Source organism: Eublepharis macularius, chromosome 10, assembly GCF_028583425.1.
Source record: "Eublepharis macularius isolate TG4126 chromosome 10, MPM_Emac_v1.0, whole genome shotgun sequence".
NCBI classification, from domain to species: Eukaryota; Metazoa; Chordata; class Lepidosauria; order Squamata; family Eublepharidae; genus Eublepharis; species Eublepharis macularius.
Genome location: NC_072799.1, coordinates 21187096 through 21209237, shown reverse-complemented (window position 1 = coordinate 21209237; position 22142 = coordinate 21187096). Strand labels below are relative to the sequence as shown.

General features: G+C 42.0%; 1 protein-coding gene across 2 annotated transcripts in view; it reads right to left on the bottom strand.

The window, feature by feature from the left end:
• Positions 1–990: 990 nt before the first annotated feature.
• The window catches only part of CCSER1 (coiled-coil serine rich protein 1), a 628410-nt gene continuing 607258 nt past the window's right edge, over positions 991–22142 (bottom strand). For both annotated transcript variants that reach the window (XM_054989817.1, XM_054989818.1), the window contains exons 9-10: positions 9609–9686; positions 991–1284 (exon numbers count right to left, since the gene is read on the bottom strand). In XM_054989817.1, coding sequence (XP_054845792.1) covers positions 1204–1284; positions 9609–9686 — 159 coding nt within the window. In that variant the 3' untranslated portion in view covers positions 991–1203. The remainder of the gene's footprint in view (positions 1285–9608; positions 9687–22142) is intronic.

Genomic DNA, 22142 nt, shown 5'->3' with positions numbered 1-22142 from the left:
AGTATTTTCAATACAAGTTAATCATTGTTACCTTCAGCCAAATCTACATTTCCGTACAAGGTAAAAATGGTAAGTTGAGTTGCTTCAATAAAATTGTCTGAACAGTGGAGTGCTTCCAACCATTATCTAAGGAGCTTTGCTCCAATCTAAGAAGTCTTTCTCCAACTTAAGCTGTAGCTTGCTTAAAAGTGGAAGAAGACTCCTTAGGCTGGAAGAAAGCTTCAAACTTTGCTCAGTGGAGTGGGAGGATAGGGGTAGGGCCCATACCATTAGGGGTTGGCAACTGGTACCCCGTAGCTAAATCTGAGGTGTCATCAAGCCCTTGATTGTTGAACCCAGAAGCATAAGAAAAGCATAGAAGAACAAAGTTTGTGCCATTGGGACTTGACAAAATGCAACCCTTCCCCCTCTTTTGGTAACACAGCAGTCTGGCAAAATCAGTTGCTGACCAGAGAAAATCAGCAATGTCACTTTATGCACACAAAGGGATAGTTTGATTTCCAGTTGAATTTCAAAATTCTCAGAACAAAGATGTGCAGAATATATCCTAAAATTGCAATAGGGTTGTTGGTGCATTATTATATGCTCCTTGGAAGAACGGCTGGATATAGCTGTGCAGAATCAATAAACTGCAAGTATTTGTTGACTGCATTACAGAATACTCTTAACTAAAGCAAACCTTTGAGGAGTACTTGGAAGCGCCTTCTCTGATAAGTGGAGTATCCAATGAAATTATAAGGGAGTTTCTCTGGTGGGCACTCCTCATCCACTGAGACCACTGCCCATTAAGAATTTTACTCATGCACCCAGGGCAAGTTCTGATTCCCTGTAGGGATAAAGGCTGTAAGACCCTCCCCCCATCATAATGTAGACAAAGTTATGGTGCCATTAATAACCACTGGAATATGCTACTATTACCCCCTACCCCCAACCAAGGATAATACAACTGTACACATTGTGGAAGAGTAATTATATTTTATTTTGGGAATGTAAAATCCTGTCATAATAATTTATTGGCAATAATTTAATAAAATATTTGTTTAATGCAGTAAAGAGCAATGGAAATACTTTTGTTTGATGTGAATAAGGCCTTTTGTCCTGGAATGTTAGAATTATGGTGAAATCATCAACACCTGAGGCAAAGAGATTCTTTGTATATGCAAAATCAGTAAACTAATGGGTCTGTATCCAAGTCTCTCTTTTTTAATTAAATAATGTTGGTACCAATGAGATGCTGATTGGTTTGTAAACTGAACCTTCAGTACAGGAAGAATTCCACAGGGCCTTTAAAAAGACAAAAAGAAAAGGAAAATGATAAATGAAGTCTCAAAGATGAAGTAGCATGCATCGCTGGTAGCAGAGACATAAAACATTATTTGCATTACAGATGCTTTGTGCTCGGAGAAGGCTAAATTAAAAATATTCAAGCCAAAAACATAACAATAAATGATTGAAATAAGTATAATCATGCTATAATTATAATCACTGAAATACTCTTAATATATATATTTATCTAAAAAATTTCACATTTAAAGGGGGGGAAGCCCTAGGGGGAAAAAATTACATCAATAGGAAAAATATAATTAGGAGAGAACTGAGTGCCAAAGGTAAGCAAGAGAGATTGATGAGAATTCACTGAATTATATTAGAATGGTCTTCCCTGTCACACTCAGAATCCAACTGTCCGGCTACTGTGAATGAAATCTGGCTGTATTCCATACACAGTGCAAAGTTTTAGCAATTGGTGGTAAGCTGGTGGAGGACTGGTGTAGTTAAGAGACTGGGCTAGCAGAGATGACGTCTTTAATTTGAATCTCATCCCAGCCAAGAACTCATTAGAAAGCCCTAGACAAACTCATCTCTCTTAGCTTTTACACACACACACATACACACTCCATCTCCAATACATGGATAATGACTGACATGTCTTACAGAGTTTGTTGGAAGGGAAGATAAAGCATGCACAAATTTTATAGAGTGCTAAATATTATCATTAGAAACTGATTATGAAAACCAGAAGTCAAGCCATTTTTACTTGACGGAATTTCACCAGATGACCACAAAAGGGGAAAACAATGATGATCTGCAGGATGCAGTTTGAGTTTCTTTAAAAAAAATGGAAAGAGAACCATTGTATAATATAATTAACCTACTAAGCTTGCAAGGATCAAAGACCCTTGGCCACATACAAACATATGTTATAGGCAAGCTCTAGCCGAACATACTTGTAAGTTCTGTGGTGGTTTCAGTCCCACCTGGAAGGCAGGTTTCAGAAAGTGGCACTCAGAGATTGTTGCTCAACTTCTTGGCCTTTGGCCTGTGGGATCCCGTAAGGCTCCATCTTGTCCCCTATGCTCTTTAGCATCTACATGGAATTGTTGGCTGAAGTCACCTGAAGATTTAGGCTGGGCTGTCACCAATATGCTGGTGGCAGTCAGCTCTATCTTATGCTTCCAGTAGATCCCAGGGAGGCTGCAGAAACCCTGAACTGATGCATGAGGCTAATAAACCAAACCTTAATCCCAACAAGACAGAAATGCTACTGGTGAGTAGTAGGACTGACACAACCCACTCTTCTGGATGGGGTTGCCCTCCCCCTAAAGTAACAGCTTAGGATTTCCAGATCTGGGCCTTCAGTTGGATAAGCAGGTGGCTGCTGTGGCCAGGAGTGCCTTCTCCCAGCTTTGGTAAGTTAGCCAGCTGCAGCCATTCCTGGAGAGAAATGAATTGGCCATTGTGGAGCATGCCCTGGTAACATCTAGATTAGATTACTGTAATGTGCTATATATTGGACTGCCCTTGAAATGTGTTTGGAAACTGGTGATGAATGCAGTAGCCAGAATATTGACTAGGGAGGGTTGTAGGAACTATATCGTTCCAGTGTCATCACTGGGACCCAATTGTTTTCAAGCTCCATTCAAGTTGCTGCTGGTGCTGACCTTTAAAGCCCTATCTGGTTTGGGATCAGCATCCCTTAAGGACCCCCCCCGCTCCCATATGAACCTAGCTGACCACTATATCCGTCTTACGAGGCCCTGATGCAGATGCCCCCCACCTTCCAAATTAGGCAACCCAAGAGAGAGCCTTTTTGGTCATGACACCAAAACTGTGGAACTGTCTCTCCTGGGATATTCATCTGTCCTCTTCCATCATTATCTCCACTGGGCAAGTGAATTTTTGTTTGTTTGTTTCATTAGACATTTCCTTAATGACCTCGTTTCCCTGCCTTACATTTTACTTGTTACGTTTTATCCAAGTTTGATTTGTGGTATTAAATGAGTTTACAACGGGCTTTTCACAATGTTCCACTTTTTTTTTTGTTAGCCACCTTGTTGACCCTGTCTGGGCTGAAATGTGGGATATAAATTTTGTAAACGATAATAAAAAAATAAGTGCCCACCGAATTATTAAGTACAGCATACATGCGTCAACCACACATATGTTCTGACAAGCTAGGCATATTTTAGACACTGAAAACACTGTCATAATAAATATGGAGGATAAGGGAGGAAGAAGTGCCACCAACAGCTGGGGAGATGAACAATGGCAGTAACAGATGTTATCATATGTAAACATAATGACTTTTTTTGGCAACACATAGCAGAACCAGAATTTCTGTCAGGTGGTGGAGATGAGACACTCTGTTCCTCTTCCAGGGAACCACAAGGGAGTTAACTATAAATGTGCTGTACTCATCAGGAAGAAAATGAATGACCCATTAGAATATTATGAAAGAATGGCTCACTGGTGTACAAACAGCTTTACTTCATTTTGTATAGGAACACAGGATTCTTTTACAAGTGCTAAAAGAAGTTTGGATTTGGGAAATGGCATTGGGGTGGGGCTGGTAAAGAACAGAGATATGGAAAACTACATGGTTGGCTGTTGCCATGTAGTAAGCCACTTGTATGGAGAGCACCAGGCAGCTTTTTAACATCCCAACACAACACTTTTTTCTGGAAAGTTGAAGCAATATGGTGAGAACTACCACATCTGAGAAAGGTAAGTGTTAAGCTGTTTAAAATGTCCTCTGCAAGGCAGCCATCACTTCTAATTAGTCCTCATCTCACTGTTGTAAAAGTTTGCCTCCTCAGCCCCCATATCCTTGATTTCCCTGAAGGTTAGTCAGGGCTGAATTATTAAGACAAATGGTGAAGATGGGGGGAAATATGGGACATGCTAGGAAATCATGTAAAAGAGGCAGCATGTAAACATAGCTCTCCAGATGACTGAATGAGAAGGAAGCAAGCAAATAAGTGGGAGAGAAACAAGATTTTCTACAAAACCATTAACATTCTGGAATAAGTAGAGCTTATGGTGTTCGAATAAGGACTCATTCAAGCGTTCTGGGCTGAAAGCAATGTCTGCAGCCATTCTTCATCTTCGTCAAACAGTTGAACATGGCTGTCCATGGCTGTATAAAAAAGATCAAATTTTCTCGCATTCATGTTGTTGAGATATGACGCAGCCACATACAACATAAACAGCAGCGATGGAGCATGGAATGGTGCTCACCTATATCTTGTAGTTGATTAAGGTTGCCTTCATCTTGCTATCTCTACAACTGTCCCTATCTGTAGTAAGCCAAGCAGGGAATCTCTGCAAAGTTGCAGAATGATGGTATACAGTAAAAGTATCATAAATACTGGTGGTTAACAGCACCAGAATAGTTTATCAGAAACTTTCTGAACAAAGGCACAAACATGTTCATTACGTTAATACTCATGCTAATTAAAGATCTATATCAACAGCCGTAGTAAAATTTAGTCCATCAGTAGTTCATCATTCAATTATAGGATTAGGAACTCAACTGCTGAGCATTTATGTCGCTCTGAACGAGCTGTGGGTGTCGCAATGTAGTTGCAAGACATCCGACAGTCATCACCTAACCTGCACTGCTCTCAGCAGGACATAATTTTACGAATTCCCTTTTATTATATCATATGACAACATGCTTGCTAAGATGCCCCTGGGGATGGGCGGTATATAAATTGAAATATAAATAAAAAATAAATTAAGATCTTATAAAGAAATACAAATAACTAGAAAAGCAAGCAAGAACCCAAGGCTCTGTTAGTAAACGTGCATGTATTTCTGACTAGTAATTAGTATAGATGTTGGGGAAATCTGGCTTGGACTGTATATAAAACAGGTACAAGTTAAATGTAAATACTCTGTACCTAAATATAATTTCTAATTATAGGTTTCTTTGGAATGCTCCTATTGCTATGCAAATAAATAATATTTCAGAGGAGGACCCCCCCCATCGGGGGGTTTAAAGCGCCTGTTTCCATGCCCCCCGGAAGCAGCATGGAAACAGGAGCTCCCTGACGGGGCTGGCTTCAGCTGACTGGTGCGGACTTCCTTGCCTGCCAGCTGAAGTAAGGTGCAGGGTTTAAAGTGGCCTGTTTCCCTGCCCCTCGCTTGCAAGTAGCACAGAAACAAGTGCTCCCCCACAAGGCTGGCTTCAGCTTACAGGCCCCGGGAAGTGATGGACCATGGACCGACAAACCGGTCCATGGTCCATGGGCGGGTCCATGAAAAGTTCGTGGTCCATGGTCCGTGAAACACAACGGACCACAAAGCAACGGCCCATGGTTTTCCCCCTGTCCTTGCCCACTTCTATTTATGAGCAAATGAATGTAGATGCTGAAAGGAATGATTTCTATACATTTGGATCCTGATTTGAATGTTTTGCTCCTATAGACATATTAGACTATGAGCATTAATGGTAGAAGAAACACAATTAAAAAGCCATTATTAAAAGCTATTATATGGCAGTCAAATCCTATGTAATAGTGATGCTCACAGGATACTAAAACAATTTTAAACTCTGGAAATACATGACTTATATTCCTCAGTTTACATATATGGGACAACACCAAGTCTGAAGTATCTACTACTGAGATATGACTTACTGAATGATCTTTTCATATCCAAAGTAGGCTCAGAGTTTAAGCCTGAACCAAAGGTTTTCCAGAAGGTACGATCCTCAAACAGTTGGTAACCTTACCATCTCTCATTTTCATGTGGATCCAGTGAGAAAAGATGGGCTGCTTAGCCGAAACAGCTACCAGGCACAATCTAGCAAAACTTAGTTTCAACATACAGCAGAATTTCATGTATGGTACTCAAAAGTAAATGCCACATTATTAACTGTTCCATCTATAAATACTTATGGTATCGTGTATATTTAGAATACCACAAGTGCATTGTCTTCCAAAATTTAGTGTGTAAAACAGGTCTCTCACAGTTCTTGTCTAGTGAGATCTCCGTTATTTCTTCACAAACTCTATTTTTGTTGATCAGTTATTTTCAAACTTCTCTGAGGAATCCCAAAAGCAATGGCACAGAAGCTATCCCAACAATGGTACAGAAGCTATCCCAGTTGATGGATGGCCTACAAATAATGCTGTTTCACTGCTGTGGAAAGCTTAGAAGACACTCTAGTGTGTCTTCTACTGCAGGGACAGATTAGCTCTGTTTTTAAAATTCACAAATCAGAAGAACATAAGCAGGGCTTCTTAACTGTTAAGACGACAAATCTGTGTCAGGTGATCTTGAATAAGTACGTGTTTAATGTAAGAGTTAAAAAGGCATTGCTGGAAGACCAAGGCCTACTGAATCAAGTAGAGCACATGTTCAACCAATGTGGATGCCTTGTGAAGTCAAACAATCTTAGCCAGTGTTCAGAACAGACCATGAAACATGCTGCAGAACGTACAAGGGTTCAGTGGCAAATTCTTGCACATTTTTGACAAGTTAATATAGAAATGTTCCCTCATAGTACAATAAAAAAAAACCTGTCTGATACATAAGAAAATCACAGGAGCATGGGCTAGAATTCAGCAGTCATTTCCACTGATGGAAGTGGACGTCATCATGTATATCATAAAAAGGGACTTTCTTGGTTCATATTAAGGAAAGCATCAGTAATTTTTTCCAGATGATCTTTTTCTGACTTTGCCTTTTCTCTCAGTTTCCTTAATAATCCAAATCGGCGAAGCTTTGTGACATCGAGACATATGCACAGCTGGCTATTTGTTAACTTGGATAAGGAAAACATATGGTAACACAACTGCAGATCCTGACCATGAAGCACTAGGGATTTGGCACTAGGATATCTGGAAACTTGGCTGGCACAAAATATCTTTTAAAAATACTGTTAAGTCATGAAGCAAAATAAAGCCACAGAATAATGTTTGCTGGTTACTTCAAAGATCTGATTAATCTGAGAAGTTGTCCTGTTTATGTTGCCATTTCTTAGGTGGAAAATGATCCCAAGGTGACCTTAAACTTCTTGTGTAGTAAAGCACATAGTGAAATATCAATTCTGTCACTGGAAACTTGTGACCACAAAAGTGTGGAGGATGCAAGGATACTAGCTACAGTGAACTCTTCCAAGATGGCAACTGCCATATAACTAGGGATCCCAGGTGCCTGCCAGAGGCATGCAATCTCCTGGCAGTTTGGCCACTTGCTCGCCAGTGACCAGCAGGAGGATGCAGGCCACCCGGTGATCTCCCACTACGGGCATGCACCCTGAGCACAAGTGCGGTGGCCACACTCCCAGCAGGCGCGACAATGTCATCACTGCACGGGCTGCACTTTGCTTAGGGCTGATTTTGGCCTCAAATGGGGAGATTCTCAAAGAATCGGCCCTGCATAAAGCATGGGAGCACTCCTGCAGCCCGCGCAATGATGCCACTTCCAGAAGCGACGTTCATTGCATTGGTGTTGGGAGTGCGCATGTGCTTCTGCTGGTGAGTACCAGGTGCCCCCCCCCAAATGGGTCAGTATGGAGACCTGGCAACCCTACAAACAGAGTTTCCTTTCAAGGCAAGCCCATCCGGCCTATTCTATTGGGCTTTTTTGAAGACTAGCAAACAACTCCATTCTTACCACTATGTGTAGTACATGCATGGATTTGAATTTAAAGCTGCACTGGAAGGCAATCTGGTTGAAAAGTGATGACATAAAGTGATGACATTAACTAGGGTTGTCAGCCTTCAGGTGGTGGCTGGAGAGCTGCAATTACAACTGATCTCCAGGCCACAGAGATGTTCCCCTGGATAAAATGGCTGCTTTGGGAGGTGGACTATGGTACTGTACCCTGATGAGGCCTCTCGCCTTTCCCCAAACCCCACCCTCTCTAGGCTCCAAAACTCCAGGAATTTCCCAACTTGGAACGGGCAACCCTAACATGAACGCTGATGAGAGTGCAACACAGTCATATATTAAGGAATAAGTTTAATCCTTATCATATCCATTTCTGTCAGCTTTTGAGGCTAATATAAAGATGTTCCACAGAAACTTCATATCCAACTGATTGAACTCAAAATTAAGCACAAATAATTTTATCTACATTGAGGCCTATGTATGTTGTTTAACTGTTGGTTTTGGTGACCTTGATGCCATTTTAATGCCACTTTGATGCCAATTTAATGCCATTTTGATGCCACCTTGAGACCTTGTGGCAGACAAAAGAAAAAGCAGAGTGTGAATGTAAATAATAATAATAATTAATGAGTTCAGAACCAATTCAAAGGTCCGTTTAAGCACACAGTATAGTAATGTCACACAAATGAACCACCAGTAGTAGTAGTAGTTTGAAGTTACCTTCAAATCAGAACCACCTTCTATATGGAAAATATATGTCAGTAAGCTAGCACAAGGACCCACCCAACCTTTTACAGTCATAAGAACTACAGTTTTTTCTTGAAACAAGAAAGGGAAAAAAGGAGAGAGAAGTCATCTTTTGAAGCTATTGCTCACTACAGAAAACAGAAGGGGGCTATTCCATAATTTACAATCATGAGAAACATAAATACAATAAAACACGGTATATGCAGCAACATGTACCTGTAGAGCCACTCAAAAGCACAATGGAAGCTACATCAAAAGCAAGAGATCAACTTTATAGGCTGTGATTGGTGAAAGATAACAGAATGATGTTCCTTGAATCAGATAATAATTTTGTTTGAGGTTCTCCAAACCATGGTTGCCAAGACAGGCTATAACGCACATGCAAGTCAGAGCTTCTAGTCAGTCTGTAAGAACAAGTACTTTGTTGATAGTCACAGTTCATTATCACACCAGGATAAAAATTCTAATTTTCAATTAAATTACTGGCAACATCCCCTGCTGATAGCCAACAGTTAAAATATTAATGCAAACTTCTTTGCAAACTTCTGAAGCCTTCATTATGTAACACAATATAAAAATTATGTGCTTAGTCTTTGGTGATTACAAACATAATAAGTTCATTAAATTGTTAATCAGTAGGTAAATGCTTTTTATAAAAAAAAAAGATTTCAAATTCTACTAATAAATATTCTCCATGTTCCTGCTTGTACAAATTCTAGAAAATATCAGGGAGCTGTTGGTAAAACAAGCAATTAATAGGATATTGGTATGCTGGCAGGTAGCTATTATTATCTTTTTTTTCCATTGCAGAAGGTATTGAAGAATCATTTAACAGCAAAAGATGAATGGCGTCACACTTCTATAACAACATACAGACACAGCAGTAGCAAAGAAAGGGAGGCTGGTTGAAAACCGTATCAATAAAGAAGATAAAAGAAAAACTGTACAATACAGCGACTTACATCATGGCCTACAAGTTCAGTCTGTGTGGATTTATCTACTTGGGTGGCAAGAGACCGCTGCAAATGTTGGGCTTTTTCCTGCAAAATAAAACAAAAACAATAGACTCCAGGTCAGACATGTTCATCCATACAGGTTTTTCAGCTACTAGTTTCCTACAATAAGAGCAAATATTGAACAGTAACAGTGTTTGAGAAACAGTAGGTGTTATGAAAGAGAGATTCATTTTCCTGATGCTGTTATCTTGCTGGTCCATTTACTAGGTGATTGCTGAAGTCATTTAATGGAGTGTGCGTAATTCAGCTGAGCTAAAGAAAGGCTACAATAGTGCGGTATACAGAGGGTCGTTTTTGAAGAAACAGATTTAAGACGTGGACACAGAATTTTTTTTTTAAATGTACCTTCTCTAGAAGTTACACCAACTTTACACACCAAGGCCATTATTGGCTATTGAATGGGAAGATGAATGAACTCTTAGTTTCCATTTGTTCAATTGCAAGAATATATATTTAAAAATCCTCTCAGAATTACGTAAGATGAAGAATGTAAATTAAATATATGATTCTGTAGTGGAGAAGGGAGAAAATACAAACATAGAAGTTGTTAATTTTGTTACCATCTTGGTTTTACATCTGTACCACTTGCTTTACTCAATTTCCTCACGATCCATGATCCGGGTTCAGGAACGGGACATGTTCATTGCTGTTCGGGAATTCGGGATCGTGGTCTGCACCAAACCACGACCCTCTGGTTCTGTAATTTTTTTTGGTTCGTGCCCATGTCTATTCTTGAGTACAGTTGTGTCTGCCTTTGTAATGTTACAAATGTTAAAAGATCTCCATGACTTTCGGTTAGGATTAGATTTATATGAGATCAGAGATTCATAGGTATTGGCCAACAGAAGTCTCCATAGCAAGTCCAACATAACACAGCAAAAAAAATGACAAAATTCCCAAGGATACCCTGGATTCCATAAGTGTTGCCAGTGCAACCACCACCATCTATTTAACTGACTGGCTTCTGCTGAGGTAACATTGCCTACAAATAATTCCAGATCACCTTCCAATACTTGGAGAAGTGATAGAGGAACTTCGCCTTCACTGCTGCCTTTCTGAAAGCTTACCAACAGCTTGGTCCTTTTCACACTGGGACTTTAAAGCATTTCAGCACCTTTCCTGCTTCCCAAGTTTGCAGGAGTTTCACACTCGCATGGGACGCAGGACCAATGTTTGTCAACGGCATCCTCACTTTTACTCCCTGTGGACATACGAGTTTATTTTGAAGCCGCTGCCAAGTCGTGGCTGGCACGATTAATGTCAGTGTGAACTTTATACTCCCCTTCTGCTTCTCTTCTCCCCCCTCTCCTTTTCCCTGGGAGCTGATTGGTCTGTGCAGAATTAACCACTCCCACCCTCCTCAGCTCTCTGAACGCCTTATCCGCCATTTTTTTAGTAAAGCAAGGTAAGGGTCATAAGGCTGCTTCCCCATCGGCTTCCTTCCTCCCAGGTATGCCAGCTTGTTATTTTTTTTCCCGAAGCCAGGAATGATTCTGCTAATTCCCTGCTGGCTTTAAAAGCCAGGAAAGGGTTAAATGGCTGCTTTCCCCTTCCTCCCTCAGTGGTATGAGCACACTCTTCTTTTTTTCAAAGCTAGGAAAGTGTTGTGATGCTACACCTACTTTCTGCTGGCTTTAAAAATCAGATAAGGGTTAAATGGCTGCTTTTCCTTCCCTCCCAGTGTCTTTGGCCAATGTGTAAAAAAAAAAAAAGCATAGCGTTTAACCCTTTCCTGGCTTGCCTTTTGAAAAAATAAATGAGTGGTACATGTTTTTCCCATAACGCTGCCACCAATTGCCTCTCCAGTAGGCAGGGGACAGCCCAATCATCAAAAGCAGGGAGGGGATGTTCCAACATTGTAATGTTTCTACGCATTCTCAAAGTTAAAAAAAAAAAAGTGACATGAATTGCAAAGCCCCGAAAGCCCAAAACTGTACCGAGGCTTCAAAGCAAATGAAGTATAGATGCCAAATTGAAACTGCAGTGGACAGTGTGAAATGAACAGGTGCAATGCTGAAGCCACTGTGATCAGGGCGAATGCTCAGAAATGGTGGTTTAAACCGTAAGTGCGAAAAAGGCCCTTGTCTCCTCAAGATGAGGTGACACCTCCATCTATTCTGACCTTTGTTCCTGTCTGGCCTCTTTGAATCCTACCTGGGTTAAACTCTTAGCTAAATTCTTGGAGATTTTTAGATTGATCTCTTGGATTAACTGCTATTGAAAAACACAGATACTCCATGGAGTTCCTTGCCCAAAGCTCCCAGGTGGTTTTTTCCTTTAAAAATGCTTATGGGATCCCAATTTGAAGGGCTGATGCAAGTCTGGAAAGTAGGCACAGAGGAAAGAGTTAAATCACCTTCCCAGAATCATAATAGTTTTGTCCTCAGCTGACATGCTTTTTTTAAGAGAGTGGAACCCTTACTACTGAAGCATTTTCTCTCAAACAGAGCCTAATATAGCCTTCAGAAGCCTACAGGAGTCACATTGCATTTATGCAAGTGCAAATCCATTATAATCTAGTGTAGGGAGTCAATTTGGAAGTCAGTGTGGCTATGAGATGAGAACTAACCCAAACCAAAAGAATTTGGAGTCTGTGAACCTCCTACTTGGGCCCCATTACTCCTGCTGCTCTTTGGTGGAACAATGGGATCAAATTTTGGGGGGAAACTAGTGCTGCATTGACATTACCACTCCCAGTGCAAACCTGAAAGTGATGTCACCATGCTGAGGCAAAGCTCTAAGATTCATCCAAAACTAGTAAAACCAATGATGTCACTGCCAGGTTCATTCTGCAAGTGACCTTGTGGTGTTGGTGCAATGCCACCTTTCTTGTCCCTGACCCCTGGCATTTCCTACCCATTGCCAGCTATTGGCTGGCAACCCTACCTAGGCAGATTAACAGATTAGACTCCAGTGGAAGAAGGAAAGGTATTGCTGACAGGACAGTTTCCATGGCTTAAATGCTTTGAGGTTTAGCATATAAAAGACAGGAGAAACAGCCAGAGGGAACGAGGATTTGGAATGCTTAGTGATGAACGATTATGGAAACACTGTTACGGTAAAAAGTTACAATTTACCACGAGCAATTTTTTAAAAAAACAACCGTAAAAATGACAATGCTGATGGCAATTCTGAAGAGTGCTTGGCTGCCGGCAGAAAGAAGGGGCACTAGCTGAACGTTGAGAATCACTTGTAGTCCAAGCTCAGTACAAGGAGCACTGGGAAACTACAGCATCTCCTTTCTGTAATCTCAGAGAAGTACCTTCAGAGCTAGTCTCCTGCAGTGCATTCAATGACGGACTGATTACCATCTGTGCAGAACTTTCAGACTCAGGTGCAGCACTTTTAATTCACCCTTTAAATACATTATAGACCCCCTTTATAAAAGAGTGTTCTCAGATGCAAACCAATTATGTGCCCTTTTGTTCGTTTGTTCTGTTTTAGACCGAGGCTTGTTAAATGGTTGACTGCTGGAGATGAAATGACAGCAATTTTTTTTTTTACATGCATACAGTGGATATTTGGAGCATCGAGATGTATTCTGTCTTCTAAACGGCCATAAAGGGTTTCCTTGGTGTAGATGCAATTCCTAAAAGCGACAACATGGCTGCAAATGTATTTTTCTGCTACCTGCTCAGTATCGATACATTGTCAATATCGTGGCTCAATCAAACCTGGTCTTTATGTGGATAAGGCAGAGAACAGCAGAAGGGCCAAACACGAAGCAGCTTTGACGGGTCGCTGAAGGGTTCTTCCACAATTCTTTAAAAATTGCAGCTGTGGGAAGGGGTGCAATAAGGATGCGGCATGAGAGACTATAACCTTTCATGTTGCCTCGTGGAGCTGCTGTTTGACCTTTGCTGTGAAACATACAAGAACGAGCCGGGTGTCAGTATCTTCTCCCTTTAAGGTACAAAGCAGCTCCTGGAGGCAGAGGGGCTGAAGTCAGAAAAGAAGAAAGAACTTTGGAAAGGGTTACATTTCCTTCCCCTGCACCCTGGCACCAATCTCAACTGAGGATTACCCTTAGCTGCTCCTCCTCTTCTTCTTCGTCTTCTTTTTCTTCTTCAGCAGAAGAACAATCCCCAAATCCCCAAACATCACATCTAAGTCTGGCTCTTAAAACAAGCTGAGGTGAAATTGGCTTTAGAAAGCTTTGTGGGGTCTTCGTAGCAGTGTGGTGAAAAATCTGTGCTCAGGGTAAAGCAATGAATCAAAATAAAAGGTACTTCACGCAAAAGCCACTGCACCCAACTATGATCAATGAATGCTCATCTTATAAAAAAATGCTTCTTCAGGAAATAATGTAAGACATTTTTATTTGGCCATGGATTTAATACCCATGGTTGGGCTGGGAATTCTTTGGGCATTCTATCCGTTCTGTCATATATTTTAAATTGTATTTTTAAAATTATATATGCTTTGCTCCAAGTGCTCAATCTCATTTTGCTCTTTCTTGTTTCTAGCGGTGGGTTTGCCAAGGGTACAGTGTAGGATTTTAACTACATTATATGACATTGTATTGCTGGTGCAGTTGTGGTATTGCAAATGCCAGTGTAGTGAGTCAATAGGAGCGACCTGCTCTGTTTCATGAACGTTAGTCACTCTGCTTGATGGATTAAATACTCCTTTAACTATTTACGTTCAGGGTAAAAATTCTTTTACCTGACTTGGATGGCTCAGGCTAGCCTGATCTTGTCCGATCTTGGAAGCTAAACAGCATTGGCCTTGGTTAATATTTGGAAGAGAGACCACCAGAGTTACTACATAGAGGCAAACAACAAGAAACCAGCTGTGTTTGCCTCTTGCCTTGAAAACTCTATGAGGTGCTGCAACTGGATTGCACTTCACAAACATAGCAATTCTTTACCTGAATCTAATTTTATTTAACACCTGTCATAAACTGAATATTAAGGGTTGGATCCAACCATTTTTTTCTCTCAGTCTTGCACACTTCCCCTCCTTACTAAAGCCTAGGGATCTCTGGTCCTCCAATGGAGGCAGAGGATCCCCTGCTCCCACCCTCTGCCACCACTCTCCTGGCCAGCAGGGAGGAAAGGCGGGGGAACAGGCCTGCTGGGCATGCTCTCACGATGGCGCAACAATGTTACTCCCGGGAGTGACCTCATTGAGCCACCCTGGGAGCACTCCCATGCTTTGTGCGTGAACGAAGACAGCAACAAAGGTGAGTGCCAGGTCCCCCACTCCCCTAGGAGGATAAGGGAACCTGGCAACCCTACTAGAGCTCCTCCCCTACATGGCTTTTGTCCATGCAGGTCCCTTGATCTCCAGCACAGTGTTTTCTATAGTGCAAAGGGAACACTCCTCCTTTTCTACCAATGCAAAAGATGTTTGCATCCAACTTCACATATTTGTACCCCAGAAGTCATCCCCAGACTTGGATGCATTAAAAAAAAGAGCTTAAAAAGCAAATCCCACCGGAAACCAAGGACACCTTTAATAAACTGCTTGCACAGCCATAGCATAACATTCTCATCACTTATGTGTCTAAAGGCTCCTCCTATATATGGGCAAGGCTCCGAGTACATGGAGAAAACCAGGACGAGAGTCTGCCTGGGACTTTATTATTCTATGGTCCTCCCTAATTACATTCCATGGGAGAAGGGAGAGCTCAACCTTCATTCAGTGCAGGCAGGGCCGGATCGAGGGGGGGCAGGGGGGTAATCTGCCCCTAGCGCCACCAGGGAGGGGACACCGGGAGCAGCTGCCAGCAGCCAGATGGCGCAGGCAGCAGCGTGGGCAGCCTTGCAGCCCCCCGTTCTGCCTTTCGCCTGCCCCGCAGGACAGGGGGCGGCCAGCTTTCCGCGCACCCCCTGTCCTGCAGGGTAGGCAAAAGGCAGTGCGGGGGGCTGTGGGGCCGCCTGCGCCATTCGCCTGCCCTGCAGGGCAGGGGGTGCGCGGCAAGCCGGCCACCCCTGTCCTGTGGGGCAGGTGAAAGCAGCGTGGGGGGCTGCGAGGCCGCCCGTGCCATTCGCCTGTGAAGAGGTGAATGGCGCAGTCGGCTTCCCAGCCCCGCACGCTGCCTCTGCCGTTCCACCCTGAGCGATGACGTCACCGAAGTGACATCATCACGCAGCGTGTGGAGCGCACACATGCAAGGTGGTCAGCCTAGGGTTGCCCCGGGCACAGGCAACCCTAGATCCAGTGCTGAGTGCAGGCTAGAACTCAGCTCTTTACATCTTGTGAGAAACTGAAGAGATGCAAGTAGGGTTGCTGTATGATTGAAGAAATCTATATGGATTAATTCTAAGCATTTTACTTGATTACTCAGCTAATTGATTATATGTTGATTATGAATGAAAGCAAAAATAATAAAGGGGAAAACATGCTTTCTTACTTAATAGATTATTTATTTATTTATTTATTTATTTATTTATTTATTTAAAACATTTTAATCTGTCTTTCACCTAAACTGAGGGTTGCCAAGTGTGGTAAACATTTTTTTTTAAAAAAACAAGATTAAAACATGTATAAAAACATGAAAAGCAATTGAAACAGAACAAATAAGTAAACATATGAACGAGGGGGGGTCAATAAGAATCAGTGAGGGAACTATAGACAAAACAAAAAAACATCTTCAAGCATTGGTAGAAGACATTGATAGGAGGCAAATGACTCTTCTTGGGAAGGGAATTCCATTAATTTTGAGCCACATCAAGAAGGCTCTTTCCCAGGTTAACACTGATCCAGCTGTAGGTGACAGGAACACTGCAGGCAGGCCCTTTGAAGATAACTCTGGTGGTTGGGTAAGTTCAAGTGGGTGTACACAGTCTTTATACACCCTTACAATAACGGTCAGGTAAGAAGGGTGTTCCTTCTTTTTTGCGTTGGACTGCCTCATCCAGTCTGTGTTTTTGTGAGTGCTTGCAAGATTTTCTTTTTATCTGCTGCTTGATTAAGTGGGCCAACTGTTTAAGCTGAATGCATTGATTTTAATCAATTACTTCCATTAATTAATCGACTAAACTAGTGAAGTTTAAATTATAAAAGTTGTGTCTCCAATGATTCCCTTCTGTTGTTTAAAAAAACAAAACTGGTTGATAATGCAGATATAAACTACAGCGAATAATATTACAGTGCATTACATGAAAACATTGTTTTTTTTATTCTACCTGAAATGGTCACTTATTCTCAGGCAAGGCCTTATTCGTCACAATAATGCCATAGACTAGACTGCAATACTCTGGATCTGTGTGCTGCGGTGGCAGCTGCTGCCAAAGTGATGTTTTTAAATATCTGCACAGTCAATCAGATCTCCAGTGGCCAGTCAGAAATCCAGGTGCACAAACGCCCCATCTAGCCAGTTTGGTGTAGTGGTTAAGAGCGGCAGGACTCTAATCTGGAGAGCCAGGTTTGATTCCCCACTCCTCTGCCTGAAGCCAGCTGCGTGACCTTGGGTCAGTCACAGTTCTCTCAGAGCTCTCTCAGCCCCACCCACCTCACAGGGTGATTATTGTTGTAGGAATAATAGTAACATACTTTGTAAACCACTCTGAGTGGGCATTAAGAAGGGCGGTATATAAATCAAATGTTATTATATTATTATTAGCCCTGCTCACTTTCTAAAAACACTTGGCAGGTACCAGGAATGGTGTGGACAGGTGCTGTGGTGCCCATCAGCATCAAGTTGGGGATTCTTGCTTCGGACCAATTTTAAAGAATAAAACTGAGCAGACAAGAAAAACAAAACTTCAGGATTTAACCTAATACTTAATATGGTGAGCAGAGGTCTTATTGATCATTGACTCATTGCTTTGAAAATGTGGAAAACAGAAGCAATTTCAAAGTGTGGGGAGGCAGAAGAGAACATTCTGAGACAACTTAATAAGATAAGGTGAAAAGTTACCATAGCAGAAGTAAATTGAACAAGGACAGGGTAAAAAAAAACGAGTCCCATTCATTATCTCGCTTTTGTCTGGATGTCTAGAGGAAGTAAAAATTGTATAAATTGTGGGATTCTCTAATTGCTCTTCAGAAATTACATAGATATAATTAGTGTGGGCACGCTAAAGTCACTCTGCAATGCCTACTAGCCATTTGTAGACACTTCTCTCATGAATTAGTTACTTTCTCCTGTGGGGGAAGAAAAATCCTGGACACCACCATTAGCACCTTGTAGGAAGGGTGGAGGGAAAACCTACTTAGGTCCTCTTGCTCAAATCGGCACATTAGTATAATTTGCAGTCATTTTTTTTTTTAAAAAAACCTTTTAGGTGATTAATAGTGCAATACTAAGCAGAGTTACTCCAGTCTAAGCCCATTGAAATCAAAGGGCTTAGACGAGAGTAACTTTGCTTAAAATTGAACTGTAAGATACAGTTCTAAAGTCTGCTAATTTCAATGGAAGGCCTCCTTGTTAGATGAAGGAAAGCAAGGTCCCCTGTAATCACCCCACCATTGAACCTACTGAAATGTATAGGCATTTTGCCACCAGTTAAATGAACAGGGGATAATTAATCAATATATATTTCCTATGTTTTGTAAATTCATGGTCCATGTCACTTGAAATTGACAAAAGTACTTCAGGAAAAAATATTGGGTGTCCAATAGTGTCCAACCTGTGTCAGGCTTCACTTGTAGCTTGGCTCTGAGTTGCAGCAATACAGAGAAATGTGAGGAAACTACACATTTTGCTCCCAGAGTGGTAAGAGACTGCCCAGTGTCTCTGCAATAAACAGAAAATTTATTCTCCATAGCTGGCACAAAACAAGCCATCTGGTGCTGCTTGAAAATTCATTCTTTGCAATAATTAGCTATATTATTAAGGATATTGATCAATACTTGGTTCACTGTATAATCGCCAATGATGTTTTCTGTGGTGGAAAGGACCATAGCTACAGCTGGGCCCACAGAGCCCCCTTCCCCAACTACTCCATTGGCTACCCTATCATATTTACTATTTTTCACTGAGTTATGATGGCCTAACCCCACAACTCAAAATTTCTGACCATGTTAGAAGAAAATTTTTATGCCAAAATAAACAGCACATACCAAATACAAACATTCATAATTTTTTTTTAAAAAATAGATAATAGTTACATGTTCATAAATTTCTTAGGATCTGCAAAGGAATTTTCAGCTTAAAAGAACATACCTGGAATCAAGCTGGCAAACAACATTCCATATCTTGAAAACCACCTGGGCCCTTTTCACACTGCTTACCTGCTGCCAGAACGTCGCGAAATATCGCGCAAAACCCGCAGAAGATAGCGTCTTCTCAAGAGAGTTTTGCGCGATGTCGTACAAAACTCTCATGAGAAGACGCTATGTTCCGCATTTTTTGCCCACCGCCAGTGCAATGATGTCACTTCCAGAGCTGATGTCATCGTGCCTGTGCTGGGTCCTTCCCCCACCGGGAGGGTATAGAGACCTGGCAACACTAGGGCAGAAGGATATTAATACCTTTCAAACACCCTGCTTTCTCCTACCCTTCATTTCTAATTTTATTTATATGTATGTAACACAACATTTTATTCTGCCTTTTTCACCATAAAAGGCAAATCAAGGTGGCTTACAAAACCAGCAACAAAATACTAAAACCAAAAACTTCACAGGATATAAAACATCAGCAGCCGAACCAGACACTAATCATCGGCCTAAGTGAAAAGGATAGCCTGTGGACTTTGACCAAAGTCCAAGGATGGCCTGCCTCACTTTCTAGCAAACTATTCCAGTGAGTCTGTAAAAGGAGCTGCAGTGAGAGAATGACTTTGGCTGGTGACCAGAAAAATGACTCTAATAAAGGGCTCCAGATTCTGAGGAGAAACATGGATTCCTATGAGGATTACTATTCTCCCACTATGTGGTTCCTGCTCCTCCTCAACTAGCCACTGAGGTAGTGGAGAATGGCAGGAAATTGGGGAGGGGCAATGTCAGCAGTATCCTGACACGCTGATGTAACTATTGTGCACCTGGAAGTGTTGTCAGCACATTGCTGGGGGGGATGTTGGGGGCGCTCTGCTTGTTGGGCAAAACATAGAGTTTTGCCCAGCTACTAGAATGTCCCTCGTATCATGCTGACGCCACTCCTGGCCACATGGCAAATGATGACAGCACATAGCGAACAACAAGGACATCGCCGATGAGGCTCCCTATGGCCCAGCAAGTCACACACACACACACCACCGGTTGCCAAGGGAAACCTGGCAACCCTACTTCCTATTGGGGTCACATTGGAGCTTAGCACCCAATATTAAGAATGCTCTGTATTAATACCAACTTGCTTCAGATGGCCATGGAAACAGAACCTAGGTTTTTTTAGGTCCAAAAGGAGAGGGCTCAGCAACTCACCACAGACATCAGGGACTAGAGACAATCCACTTAGGCCAGACTTTTGAAAACACCTGAGAAAATGGTGTTATGATCTTTCATTTTTACTAGACATGCTTCCTGATTCTATACATTTTAACAACCCTGGGTAGTCGAAAACTAGACACTTTAATAATTTAGAAGCCATTACAACTAAATCTTCAGTCTTATGACACTCAAATTTTAATTGTTTCAATTTCCTTCCATTTTGGATCCCAACTGAGCACCACTCTTTAAAATGTATTTCTATATAACATTTGAAAAAGTCCAATTTTCCAGCTCAATTTGCTTTCTAAGACTTAAAGCTGATTCATGCATTATAAATCTGATATGTGTTAGTAGCTGCTTACACAAGTGTTCTGAAAAGTTTACTCATGAAACATGCAGTACTGGCTTTCATGAAGCCAGACGTGTCTCCTTATTAGAAGGCACCTTTCACAAAAGCTCCTGGGTAACTTGTAGTACAAACCTAAACAGATTTACACCTAGAGTTGCCAATCTCTAGGTGGTGCCTGGAGATCTGGAATTACAACTGATCTACACTGATCAGTTCCCTGAAGAAAATGGCTGCTATGGAGGGTGGCGTCTACGGTATTATTCCCCACTGAGATTCCTCCTCTCCCCAAACTCTGCCCTCCCCAACTTCCACCCAAAAATCTCCAGGAGTTTCCCAAGCTTGAGTTGGCAACCTGAGTTAGACCCTTACAAGTCCAGTTAAGTTATTCTGCGTACCTCTAAATCCATTTAGAACCTTGGTGCTTGGACCCTACATGTGGAGGGGCCATGGCTCAGTGGTAGAGTATCTTCTTGGTATGCAGAATGCTCCAGGTTCAATCCATGGCATCGCCAGTTAGAAGGGTCAGGTGGCAGGTGATGTGAAAGACCTCTGCCTGAGACCCTGGAGAGCTCCTGCTTGTCTGAGTAGACAACAGTGACCTTGATAGACCCAGGGTCTGCGTCAGTAGAGGGCAGCTTCATGTGTTCAATGCAAATTGACCTTCAAGGGCTGATAGCTATAGCCTTGCCTAACACTTGGATGCCAGGATTAACTTGCTCTTTAGTGACCTTATAATGTTTGATATTGTCATTAGGTGACAGACAGGGCTTTTTTTCTGGGAAAATAGGTGGTGGAACTCAGTGGGTTGCCCTCGGAGAAAATGGTCACATGGCTGGTGGCCCTGCCCCCTGATCTCCAGACAGAGGGGAGCTGAGATTGCCTTCCGCGCTGCTGAGCGGCGCGTAGGGCAATCTAAACTCCCCTCTGTCTGGAGATCAGGGGACGGGGCCACCAGCCATGTGACCATTTTCAAGAGGTTCCGGAACTCCGTTCCCCTGCATTCCCCCTGAAAAAAAGCCCTGGTGACAGATATTATTTTGACTAATTGGGACTTGTTAATTCCCCAGCTGAAGTATTTGTACAATCCTCCCCTGACCAAGTCACAGGGTGGAAAAAAAGACATCCTTGCTTTGGAGAGGGAGGTAAACTGGCGACCCCAGATCCATTTTATGGCCAATGAACCCCAGAGAAATTTAATCTGACAACTGAAGTTATTTATTTTACAGGAGCATACAGATGGAGTGCTCATGACATACACACAGTCTATCTCCCCAAGTTACGCAAGCACACACATTCTTACACACAAATGATTGAGACTTCTGGTGTACATTTACTCTACCATATGCAAACTCAATAATTAGTAACAATCGTGCTTCTTTTATAAAAAAATAATAGTGCTATTGAAAACAGAAGGGGGGGGTCCCAGCTAAATGTTTAATAATCTCTGAAGAATTCTAGCCATCCCTTAAATATTTCTAAATACAAAAGCAGAGAGTTGGAAGGGCTATGTAGTCCTACGGCCTGCTCAGCGCAAGTAATCCAGAGACCCTCCCCAACAGATGACTGACCAGCCTCTGCCATAAAAGCTCCAGCAAGGGCGGTTCTCCCCTTCCCCAGGCAACGGCTTCCATTGCGGGCCTCCTGCCTCCTCACATTCAACAGAAACCTGCTGCCTTCTAACTCAAGCCCATTAAATCTAATTTCTACCATAGGTACTTTTTTGCTAACAGGAAAAAAAAAGATAAATGGCAATTAATTTTCTTATAGGAAATGCAGCAGACTGCCTGTGGCAATGTCCTGAAGGGGTAAAGCCA